Here is a 12,933-nt window from a genome sequence, read left to right on the forward strand (position 1 = left end):
GTACTCTTGGTATATCAACATTAGTTTTACCAATATATTTCTTTAGGAAATTGCATGAAGTTCCAGCACAATATGGCCATAAGCATGACTTACACTAAGAGAGGAAACAGTCCTGTGGAATATATATATATCAGTGTTTCACTTAGAAATCAATTTTTATTGACAACAAAGTCAATTTGGAGAATAAAAATTGTAAAAGGTAAATTTTCTAGCCAAAAAAGCCTAAAAATGGTATTTTTATCTCATGAGACCAAATAATATAGATCTAGGATTACTAGTCAAATTAAAATGTTCCAATCTCTCAGAGAGGAACCACAGAAATTTGAGTTGTGACCACATAGTATTCCAGATATTGTATGATGAATATGTGGTTTATTGATTTGACAAGTAATACTGTTTTCCCCCAGGAAAAAAGTGAATTTGTGGCAAATGGCCTAATAGAATGGTACAAGTAATTGATGGAGTTATGCACAGTCTGTTGGGTGAGATGACAGATCTGAAAAAGCCTCTGAATTATTAGTTTGCCTGTTGTCACAGTGCAAGGTATGACCATAGTTTAAAAAAAAGATAGCATAAACCAGAAAATACTAAGAAGAAAAGAATAATTATTAACTCAATTCCTCTGTCACGACCATTTAAAAAATCATGGTTGAGATAACTCATAAATAAACATAATTGTCACTGCAAATAAAATTAGGAGTTATATTTTGAATTACTATATTTATATATATAAAAATATTTAAAATATGATAAAGTGGTCTTCAGCTATATTGTTATACATTTTATGTAATTATTGGTTAACTTTTTAGACTTCTACCTGATAAAAGATATGCATGTGCAAAATCTCTGCAGATTCAAAAGGTTCATATAATAAATACTTCTTATTTGTACTTAAAGATAAGCACTGTTACTGCTGCCCTACAAACCTCATAGCTTACCTAAGGCTACACTGTGGAAATTTAAATTGAGAGACAAATAATTTCCCTTTTGCAGTAATAGGAAGCTGTTAATGCTTTGGAAAACATGAGACTGTTCTTAAATATCTGTTCCTCCACTGTTGCATGAATATATCTTCTGGCCAGTGTAGTTTCTCTCTGCTTATAGCTAAGCTTGTCAAACTGATGTCCATGCTTTAAAGGAGGAATGCTAAAGCTTTTTGTAAAAACGTTTATACAGTTGGAAATATAATGATTAAAGGTGGCATCAAAGGGCACTGCTTGTCTTAAATTTCCTGACATTCCTTCCCAATAGTTTTTTTAGGAGATGAATGCCATGTTTGCAGAGTTAATTTATAAAGCCGGCTGGTTGGCTTTTTTTGGTCACTCAATATCTTTTAGCAAAAGATAAAAGCACTTGAAATGTACAATCTAAGTCATCAAAACAGCCAACTGCTAGAGTGTCTAGATAGAGCTTATTCAATATGATTATGTAAATGAATGAAATTTTAAGAATTGGACAACAAACTGTTGCTTATAAACAATGAAAAGATCTGCTATAAAATACTGTATGAGATACTAAATATTTGTGTATCCTTGCTTGGCCCAAAAGACCTACAGAATCTTTAATGACAAAGTTCCTTTCCTATGAGTTAGATAATACAAATCTTCACCAGTTAAAGAGTCACATATCTCTAAGGAATAATTGCAAAGAAAACCATATTCTTTGGAATTTTGATAAAGCATTCTGTGCTTGGAACGCAGGTAAAACAGATCACCAATTCTGCTTTTTTTTCCCCAATAAACTATGTTTATTGTGCCAATTCTAATTACCATGCAATCTAATGGTTTTAAGGCTTATAATTTCCACATCACTGGACATCACAAACATGAAAGCATTTTATACTGTCATTATACATCAATGTTTGCAGTTGGTTATACATATATACAGAAATTATTCACACATCTTAACCTTGCTATTTCCTCCTTTCAAACCAACATAATTTTACTGTGAAAGCAGCTTTTTAATAAATGGTATAAGAAATACAGCAAGGCACACATTTTTTAAAAACTTTTTTCTCATTACCACCTCAAGAAGCATAAAAACCCAAAATGTTATACTTAATTCAGTAGAATGTCAACAGTTTCTAACATACAACACTATGTAGTTGTTTCTTGAAGTGTTGCATAGATTAAATTTTTAAATTAAATAAATAAAATGCCATTTATTTAAATTGCTTAATTTTTAGATGTATTGAATCAGGAGGACCAATGACTTCTTTTTGCTGCAATCCAACAAAATAGTCACTTTAAAAGCAAAATAGTTTCAATAAATTTATGCATTATACAGATAAATATTAAATTTGATACAGAAAATAGAAGAGTACTGACAAGTACAATTCTGAAAAGATGAACTAGACTGACTGTGAATTCTATAGTACTTTAAAGAACAGAACCAGTGGTAAGTAGTACAGGAGCATCCAATTTAGGAAGGGGAGGTCATTAGAGGTAGCTTGGGAGAGGAATCCACATGAAGGCAAATGGCCTTGCTACAAAATAAAACGATCACTGAAATAGGACTAGCATATGCAGCCTGACCACAAAGCCAACATGGACAAACCACATTTGGAAAAAAAAAATATCTTGGGAGTCAGTTTAATGAAGGGCAGTGATACAATGGAATTGGAGGTCATCCCAGGGTTTACAGGATGAACCTGCACCTGAATTGCAGCCAAGTTTCTAAAAGGAAACAGAAAAGTAATAGTAGGTTACAGAAAATGAAGTTTTATTTGCAAAACATAGGTCTTCCAGAACAATAATAGATAGCCATTGAATGGTCACATGCCAGAGTCTTTAATGCAGAAGCATACAGTGGGCAAAAAATTACTTTTAGCAGCCTGAGGTACAAGTTAATGTGAAAAAACTAATTGGTGTAGAAAAGTCACTGATTTTCATAAAGACTTTGCTTGTAAAGAAACAAGGGTGTTCATCACATTGGACCTTTTCCCTGGATCATATCCTCATCTTCACCTGTGAACTTACCTCCAGCACACAGAAGTGCACCAACCAATGAAAACATGGAAATTTTCAAAAGTCAAGCAACAAAAAGTTCTATCTAACAATTATTTTAATATTTGTGCAAACATATATAGTGAGACTTCAATGAAGAAGAGGAAAAGACTGTCACAGAAATGGTCTGTGAATAGAATTGTCAGCCTCACCACTGCATTTTTAAATTGTAAATAACTATCTAGACACTTCTAATACCAGCAATGAGTTAAATTTGCCTACTATAGAATTATCCAGCTCAGAGTTTATGGTTAAACTATTCAGCAAAGAGCATGGGCTTATGATGAGAATTATGAAGAAATAACTGTCAGAATACAGCTCAAAGATTAGTGCAAAGTACATCTCATAGGCATTTCCTAGGAGGCACTCCAGACATGCATTATGTGCCTTCCAAGTTAAGCAGGAATATCTGGATCTATCCAGTTACCATCTCCTTTGATCTTCTTTGTTGTAACTGACCACATCCTTCCCCATTTATACAAGAAATACTCTTACTTGAAAATATTGAAAAGCTCAACTGTCTGTTTAGATATTAATGAAGAACTGATCTGAATAAAGTGGCAGATTGTATCAAAGGTTTCTGCAATTCTGGCATGAGTAAGAAAAGTCTTGCTGATGGATTTTTCAAAAATTATGTAATTCATGGATTTCAATATAAGATTCTCTGTTTATTTAGCTTTTTTAAAGTCAGGTACTGTAAGGAGCTAAAAAGTCAAGACTGTTTTAAACTCTATAAAGAAACTTTATATTATTTACTTCCCTATAAAAATCTCTAGAAAAAAAATTAAGCAAAGATTTAGATTATTATTGTAGTTCCAGTCTCTAAAAGTAAATTATTATATACTAACTATTATGTAGATGTGGTTTTTTCCTCTTGTAGGAAATAAATAACTAACAGTCCTTTGCATTTATGTATCATCTTTTATCTGTGGATCTCAAAATACTTTTACATAAATAGGCTATTCTTCCTAGGTCTCACTGATCATTATTCTCATTATTTTGTTGCTAAAAAAATGAGACAAGGAAGGAAAAAGTCATACAAAATATTGCTGAGCAGGAAATAACAGTCAGGCGCTTTGAGCACCAGTGCTGGGTTTCTCCTGGTGATAGTAAGTGGCAGAATATTCTATCTAATATTGCAGCACTGTCAGATAAAATCAATTTAATTTTGTTAAGTGCAAGTAAATTATTTTTCTCCTAAATTAAGTTAAAACTTAAATTTAAAATACAGAAGTAAGGAAATAGGTTTTGGATTTACTTGTAAGATTACACACAGAATTCTAAGGCATCCTCTAGAAAAGACTTTGGGTAGAACACATAAATGTCCTGAATGTATTGATCTCTATGCATATTGAATTTGTAACTAAAAGTTCCCATCCCATTGGTGAGTCATGGGTCACAGCGGCAGCAGAAGATCACATGATCTCATGTACAGATAGATCTTTCAAGGTGACCCCTAATTGAGAAATAAAATCAGTGCAGCTTTATGAGCACCTCTACTGAAGAACTCTGTGCCAGCTCATGTGAAGGAGTAGTCAGTGCCGTCAGAGATATTTTTGAGTCTGCCCATAGAATTATTCTAATTTTTCCACACACAGTGGTCTTTTATTCTTTTTTTTTTTTTTTTTTTTTTTTTGTAGCACACTGTTAAACAACAGGACTGCAACATTTGACAAAACTATTTATTCACTATTAGTTTTATTCCCTGTAAAGCCAGGGTAACTACCAAAGCAGTACAAAATCAACCTATATTTGAAACCATGTCCTTTTTAAGCTTTGAATTCTCAGTATGCTTTTAAGGTACACATATAATATAGATTTTTTTTCTAAGTATTGCAGCTACACATGGAATTACACATTTAAATGAGCTTACAGCACAGGTGCTTCAGGAAAAATAATGGTGTTTGCCATTTATCTTTCAAATTAAATAATGTGTTTTTAAATAGTAACTTTTTTCATAATACACTTATGGGAACAACATTTATCTGTCACATTTTAAAAGATGTATTAGTAATAAATGTAAATTACCTTTGGAAAATCAGTAATTAGCCTCATCAAAAAATAAACAATCTGCCACCAAAAAGATAATCTTTAGCATAGTTAAGTATAATAACTGTTATTTGAATAAGTTAACAAATTAGGATAGATTGCTTCTGTAATTCATTCCCCATAGCATGAGAGATGAAGTTAAAGCATCAAGCTTGTGGATGGGGGAAGGGAGCACTGACTTTAATGAAACCAAACCTAGCAGCTCATATTTTCATTTTTGGTGTGTCAGAGATAAACTATATGTATTCTAGAACTTTACTACTGGGAATAATACAGTACACAGTTTCCATGGAAGTAATGCTATATGTACAAGTTAAGAACCACTGTATCTTCCTACATATAAAAAGTGGGAATGTACTGTGAAGAGCTTTGTTACTTAAAATAATTTGTCAGCCCCTGGGCAAAAGTGGAAGCTGTAACATAACCCTATTAAGTTGTATCCAGATTTTGCATTATATTCTATTGCATTGTGGGGTATTTATTATTAAACCCATCCTCTATGTCCAATCTTAGAACTCACACAAACTGCATATTTTCATTTCCAGTCTTATGGAAAAACAATCTGGCTACCATGCAAATAACTATAAAGTTCTGAAGAGTGAGGTAAGTTTATGCAGTATTTTGAGATCCTCAGAGCAAAAGTACTAACAAATTGAAAAGACATGTCATTATCAGTGAAAGAATGAGAACAAAGATAAAATCACACTCACTACAGCAAATATTCTTCCTCAAAATAATATTATAAAAATGAGTGAAAAAATGAGAAAACTAGTAAAACAATAACTTGGAAAGCTCATGTTTATATCAGTTTCAGTTAACAATCTCAGACTTTTGTCATCGTCTCAATCTCCAAATAGAGACTTCTATATACACATAATCAATTTAATTTAATTCTAGAATACATAGAATTATCAATGAGTTTTGTAATTCATAGTTGATTTCCATTGCTTCTCCAATTGTTTGGATGCATCCAAGTATTAACCTAATTGGCAATCAGCATGTCATGATAGCCTATTTCAAAGCCATTCCAGACATATCCTTTTTGCTATGATGGTTCCAAGATAATGCATTAGTCAAACAGAGATGTGTTAAGATAGCAGCAAGCTGTAGACTACTGGTGTCATAACCTAAAGGCTTTGCTACAAATACATATGTGAATGTGGGAATACTGGGTAAACCACCAATAAATGGAAAGCCCAAAGCTTAGAAATATAACATAAAAAAATCAAAAATGAGGAAGTTAGATCTCTAAGAGCAGCAAAGAAATCTATTTTGTATAAATCAGATGCGATCCTCTGCTACAGCTACATAGGAGAGTACTAATGTTTTCCATGGGCAGTGATGAATAACAGCCTTTTCTCCTGCCAACATCTTGGAATCATACCATAACTTAGGTTGGAAGGAAACTTGAACATCAACTGGTGCAACATCCTGTTAAAAGGAAGGCTGTTTTCAAAAGTAGAAAAGATTATTCAGGGCCACAACCACTTGAATTTTTAAAATCTCCACAGGTGGAGATTCAAGAACTCCTCAAGGAAATCTGTCCCATGCTTAGCCTTGTCTTTTATAGTAAATTCCCTTGCTACATCTTCTGGCAAGCAGTGGCATTTGGAATTGGATTGGCATTTGGAGTTGCTGTTCTGGTTGTGGTCTGCTGGAGGAGTGTTTCCAAACACTAATGGCATTTGATAGAGCTGTGCTAGTCACCAAACTAGTGAGACTCAAAACAGCAGTGCTGAATGCTAGGAACTGATCAAAAGTGGTTTTGTAGATCCTCTTCTGTAATTAAATGTGCAGCTATTGTTCAGCATTTATGTGAGGTCAGAAATTCCAGATCTGAACCACTTTCAAACACTGGTAGAGATCAGGACCACCTTTTTGCCTTAGGTTCCATCATCTTATTCATGTTTCAAAATGCTTACCACAAAATAGAACCGAAGGTTGCAGTACTGCTGGGTACTGGACAGTCATCGGTTTCCATCTCCATTACCCTCACATTATATACTTTCATGATGTCGTAAAGTTTTGTTGTTTTGGAAACCTCAGCTTTTGGCCTAATGCTATGTTGTAATAATTCTGTTCTTAATAATGGCTTACTGAATTAAAATAATGGTTAACTGGCATCAGGAGATTACTTATTATCTTACTATTCTCCAGTCTGCTTAGCTATTCTTCATGGTTTGTCTAGAAATATTGTAGAACTCCAACTCATTAGTCAAACAAACTAGTTCTTGTAGAACTGGAAGTTTAGCTTTATCAAGTGCTTTTGAACCCCTCCTAAGACCAGATGCCTGCAGAAAAAGGCATCAATGAGCAGAGATGGTTTCTGGTTCCCTCAGCTGAGGAGGGAATGGAGGCTGACATATTATGTTGGAGGAATTCCCAGGTTCTGCAAGATAGTAGACTTGTTCCAGAAGGGAGCAGCTCCAGTCAGTGCAAAGCCAAAGGGCAAAAAGCAATTCGTATTCACTGCATTTGTTGACTAGTGGCATGTAAACTGGGATTATAGTGTAATCAAAACAAATGATATAGTACTATCATGGAACAGAAGCCCTGGTGATGATTCATCTCCTTTCATTGTACAAAAAAAAAGTTAAAAAAGAAAAGTTAAAAAAAAAAGTAAAAAAAAAAAAGTGCAACTTGTAGAGTACATACCTGTTTTTAGAATAATCTATGTGCCTGGAGAAGGTTACATTCTATCTGTGCATATTTATATGTCTTTCCTTATGAAGTTTGAGGAGATTTTCTTCACAAGTAAGAGTTTTTCTGTTCTGGTGTAAACCATCCTTTTTCTGTGAATGGCCAGGCTTTATCTGAAACTCTGTGGCTGAAGCCTCTTCAGAAGCAGCAACACATCCTTTTTTATCTTCTGTTCCAGGTGATTTTCCTGCACTACTCTTTTTAGTGCTAACCTCTGGAGAATTCTTTTCCAAACTTTCATTTCGTCCATCTGAAAACAGCAAATCATCATCAGCATTTTTTGAATTACTTGATGTACATTTTTTGTTAGTATTTGGAATATTTATATCATTGTCATCCCCACATAAGAAAGATAAATCCCTACCTTCAGAAGAAGTTTTTAATTCTAATGACTCTGGAGTCACTTCACCTAGTGACTCCGCAGATGTTTCAGAAATAGGGTTAGAAATAGGTTGCTGCTGCTCAACTTGTGCTTCAGGAGAACCATTAGAAATAGACTGTTGCTGCTGCTCAACCCGTTCTTCCTCAGGACAGGCTTCAAAGAAGCATTCAATATCTTCTCTCTCATCTGTGAAGTCCAGTGGCACAGGAGTGCTGCTCTTTTCCTCTATGTATTTGATTACCTCGCCACAGTCACTATCATGAGAAGAAAGTGAAAGATAAGAATAGAAGTCCCCTTTTCTTAGCTGGATGGGTCTGTGAGAGTGTTCTAACACTTTTTCCTTGATCTGTGCTAATGAAGCTGGAGCAGATGACTCACATTCAGGTTGTGATTTACTTTTCAAAGCTGTTGATGCCATGTCTATTATCTCCCTGACAAAATTGTGTACTGAGCCATCTTCCATGGGTTTTTTATCAAAATCAGCAGATTCACAGTTACAGCACAAATCAAAACCATTGGCTGATGAGTTGCATTCTTTTTCACTGGATTTCAAGGCTGCACAGCAATCAGGAAATTTTTCAGTAGCGTTTATTCTATGTTGTTGACCACTAGATAAGGATGGCTGTAAAGCTGTATCTTGTATGCCTACAGAATTAATTTCTGAGGAAGATTCAAGGCAAGGCTTTTTTGCAGGAGAAGAAGCAACAGAGTGATGATCAGGCTGAAGATGACTTTGACATTCCCTTGGAGGGTTCCTGGATCCAGCTGAAGAAAGAACAGTCTCCTTGCCATCCATATGTGAATCATCTGAACTGTCTGTAAATGCTTCACAGACACCACACTCATTTTCAGCTTCTCTGACACCAAGTGATGCATGAGTTTTGGGGGTTGCTGCAACACTAACAAGACCTTCCTTTTGACTGCCAAGAGTATTTTCGACATTGCCATTTTCCATATCATCCACAAGCTGATCCTTCACAACCTGAGAGATGTCTTTCACTGGGTGACTCTTTGTCCCTTTTCCACGATCACATGGTATATTCTTACTATTGCCATTATTTTCTGATATTTTCTGCACTGAACCATTCAACAGTGTTTCAATGCTTAATGTATCTGTGGCTTTTGATGTCTCATTACTAACTTCTTTACTGCGCTGAATTTCATCACTGAGGTTACTTTTTCTTTTCTCCCTTGTCAAGGAAAATTTTGGTCTAATCCAGGTTTGGAGCTCATTTTTTATATAATCAAGTCCTGAAATTAAATTGCATTCTTCATAAATATCCTCATCAGTTGCTATACTGGAGTCGTCATCTTCATCTTTGATACCTAGCTCTTCCTCAGTTAAGGTAAGGGTGGAACTTGAAAGCAAATCACTGTCATCTTCATCATCAGTACAAGCAGAAGTGCAGGAAACATTAACAATCATGCTGACATTGACATCACTCTCATCAGCTACAGATCTATTAAGATGTTTCCTAAATGATGCATTTGAATCTGGCATTTTATTTCTGTGTAGTACAATGTCTTCAGAGCAGAGAGAAAGATCCTCACTGCTGCTGAGTTCAGTGAGAGAAGCTGCTGAATCTTCATTGATTGAAGATGCAATATCTAGAGACAGCTGTCCAGTAAAAGACATTTTTTGAGAGCTACTTTGGAGTGTCATATCAGAGATGCTGCGCTTTATTTTTTGATCTGAAGGACTCTGGATATTCTCTAAGCGATTCAGAAGATCTAATGTCCTTTTACTGAGCTCTCCAACAGAATCACTGCTTGCACTTATGTCTCCAGAGCCATGATGACTGAAAAGATCTTCATTGCTTTTGTAGGAAGTCAGCCAGCTCTCCAAAGAGGCACTTCGCTGAAGACCATCTCCACTTTTAAAAATACCTGAGCTGAACAAATCACCTACTACCGACAGAGATTCTAAAGAAGAACTATGAGATAAAGTGGGAACCTGTCTTGTATTCTCTGTAACAGGTAATTTTTTTACAGATTCTGCGGATTTACCAGAACTGGGATCTGATTCTCCACAGATACTTGCCAGAGTATGATCATGAATAAACCCATCTGGTTGTGACTCTCCAGACTTATGTTCGGATTTACCAGGTATTTTATCAAAACAAAAGTCATGAAACAAACTACTCTCTGTGTGTGTTTTTTCAATCTGTGATTGCTTCATTATCACTGGTAATTTGAATCTGGAGCCTTGAAGATATGAATAATCATAAAATGTAAACACATCATGTTTTCCTTGCAATTGTTCTGGACAAGCAGGGTTAGACATAGGAATGCTGTCCAAATCCTCATCATTTTCACTTCCACAGCATACAGAAGGAGCCAATTGGCAATCATCTGAAAGACTAGTATGATCTTCTTCATCTTGCTTTAGTTTTGGTTTTATTACATTATCCACTTGGATTTCCACATGCCCAATTTCAGGATTACTCTGACTGCTTTCAATATCATTTAGCAAAAAAATTTCTGAATTATTTGTAGTTTCTGTATCACATTCACTCACTATCCCACTCTCACTCTCGGAATGCCTGCTTATGTTCCCACTCTGATACATGCAGTTATATGGTTTTGCCAATGTGGTACCTCCTATCAGATCTGGCAGGGATTTGGTAGATGAAAATGATGAATCTTTACTGAGACTTTTGTTTAAAATGTTAGACTGCATTACACTGGAGAGCCTGGATGTTTTTTTCAAAAAAGGCATATGTTTTTTTTCTGATAATTCAATATTATGAAGACTATAGACCTGATAGATGTGAGGATTTGGAGGGGAAGTAATGTTGGGACAATAAAGAGGAATTCCATGATTACTTATACTTTCATCCTCATTCACATCATTATCACCACATTCTTCTGAAGCAGGTTTCTGGTTTAGATCATCCTTGTTGAGCTCCTGATCAGGATCACTTAAGTCTTCATGAATACTGATGAGCTTATTACTTATGTCAGTTTCATCCCATTCTAGTGCATCTTCACTTGGACCATTTAGATCCATCAAACTGGGATCAATAACATTTAGAGGCTCCTGTAAAAGAAAAAGTCAAAGATTAAAAATATTTACAGCTGTACTTTAAATGTGCTCCCACTAAAATCATGTAAGTTAATGGAAGTAAAGTGCATTTTTGGAACAATGATCACTAATAGGCTTTTAATTTTGTTACGCCTTGTGTGCTATTAAAATGATCAATTAAAATGAAACCAATTACATTTTCAAAGATTTCTTAGACTTCTTTGTTTCTTTTTATTTGCTGTCAAAATATAATACAGAAATTTTACTTTAATATATTAATTGTGGTTAGTCACTTTATATATAATAAATTTTTAACTTGGAATCACAACAGAAGTGTGTTAGTGAAAAATATGCAATTATGTTGGATATATCAAAAACTTTCTTAGCCTGCTTAAGTATAAAATAGTTAAGATGTAAAGGATTTATGAAAGGATTTTTGAAATGTTTATATAACAAACTTCTGTATAGTCAGCCTTAAAATAACAGATCACAAGTCTGGATGAATTTTTGCTAGAATTTGTGTTTATTCTTTACTAGATAATAAAGGCAGTACAAATTATCAGTAAGTAAGACTAATGAATGTTGATACGTTCAGCTGAAAGATCAAGTACTACATGAGTTTCAAATAATGTCTGCTCTGCTACCTTTCTCTGAAAAAGAATTGATAAATAAGTGTGAGAAACTTAATTTTCTTTTTAAAATATTTGTAACTTTTCAGTAATGTTCATTATTATGACTCAGAATGCGTGATAACAACAATTGTTCCTTCTAGAAATGTGTGGAAGAGGAAGAACACTTTGACAAATTTTCTCACTCAGATGTGATTTGTCAAGCGGCCAACAGTACTGAACCACTTTAAGCCCTTCAAAATAAGACTGAAATGATCCCTGATTTGGGGTTTGAGTGCAAATTAATTTCACTTTATTTTTCTATTTCCTAGAGGCCTCCATATTAGAGAAGGCTTTGTTTTTACAAGGAGTCTGGTAATAGAACTGTTGACTAATGTAGAAATGTTTAGTTTAAACCATCTGAACAGCTGAACAGTGATCACTGTATCCAGAAACACAAACATTTCTTCCAAGAAACCTTTCAACTCTGATCTTCTGCTTTCTCCAATTTTCTTTGAGCAAGTGATGTTTTTAAAATACACCATTGACATGATGCCAAACAGCAAGAGCAAATCCCAGCAAATATAAAGCGGATAAAATGAAGTCCAACAAAGTGCAGCTCTGCACAACTTAGTTACTGACTTAGATTCATCAAGACTTGGCCAAGACTAATTGTGCAGGGAAAGGCACGTACTTCTGACTTCAGTTCTCAGCTGGAAACTCTCTTTGAAGTAGGAACTAAAGCTTCACAGCCCTTTTGTGAGCTCCATAGCTAGGACACAGATTTTGGGCTGGGACACTTTGCCAGACTGGGCATAAGTGATATGAACCAAGCTATTCTCTCAGGAGAAGCCCTACCTACATGCTGTTCTTAAAAGAAGCTTTCTTGTCCTGTGTCATTTTGCATAAAGCAAATATTAATTTGGTCCTAGATAGATGAGGAGAATTTTGTCCTGCACTGCTGTGTTTGGCATGTTTAACCAGAAAGAGACGCAGACACAGATAGTGCCAAATCTCTGCTCCAGTGCCTATTTAATTATGGATATAGGTGGCATTGTTTCTGTGCAAGAAACAAGGCTATATCATCCCAGTATGTCCAGTAAACAAAAGGCTAAAACAATCAACGGAAATCAGGCGGAATTATTTCCCCCAAACTGGGCAGCT

At 34.9% G+C, this 12,933-nt stretch overlaps 1 protein-coding gene across 2 annotated transcripts in view; it reads right to left on the reverse strand.

The window, feature by feature from the left end:
* Positions 1 to 1,723: 1,723 nt before the first annotated feature.
* Positions 1,724 to 12,933, reverse strand: part of AKAP6 (A-kinase anchoring protein 6) — a 258,488-nt gene continuing 247,278 nt past the window's right edge. Inside the window, exons 13-15 of one of the 2 annotated variants that reach the window (XM_031064172.1) lie at positions 8,119 to 11,176; positions 7,710 to 8,004; positions 1,724 to 2,675 (exon numbers count right to left, since the gene is read on the reverse strand). In XM_031064172.1, coding sequence (XP_030920032.1) covers positions 7,751 to 8,004; positions 8,119 to 11,176 — 3,312 coding nt within the window. In that variant the 3' untranslated portion in view covers positions 1,724 to 2,675; positions 7,710 to 7,750. Of the gene's footprint in view, positions 2,676 to 7,709; positions 11,177 to 12,933 lie in introns of both variants that reach the window. The other variant, XM_031064168.1, reaches the window with a different exon arrangement.

The sequence above is a fragment of the Geospiza fortis genome, unplaced genomic scaffold (genome assembly GCF_000277835.1).
Source record: "Geospiza fortis unplaced genomic scaffold, GeoFor_1.0 scaffold54, whole genome shotgun sequence".
NCBI classification, from domain to species: domain Eukaryota; kingdom Metazoa; phylum Chordata; class Aves; order Passeriformes; family Thraupidae; genus Geospiza; species Geospiza fortis.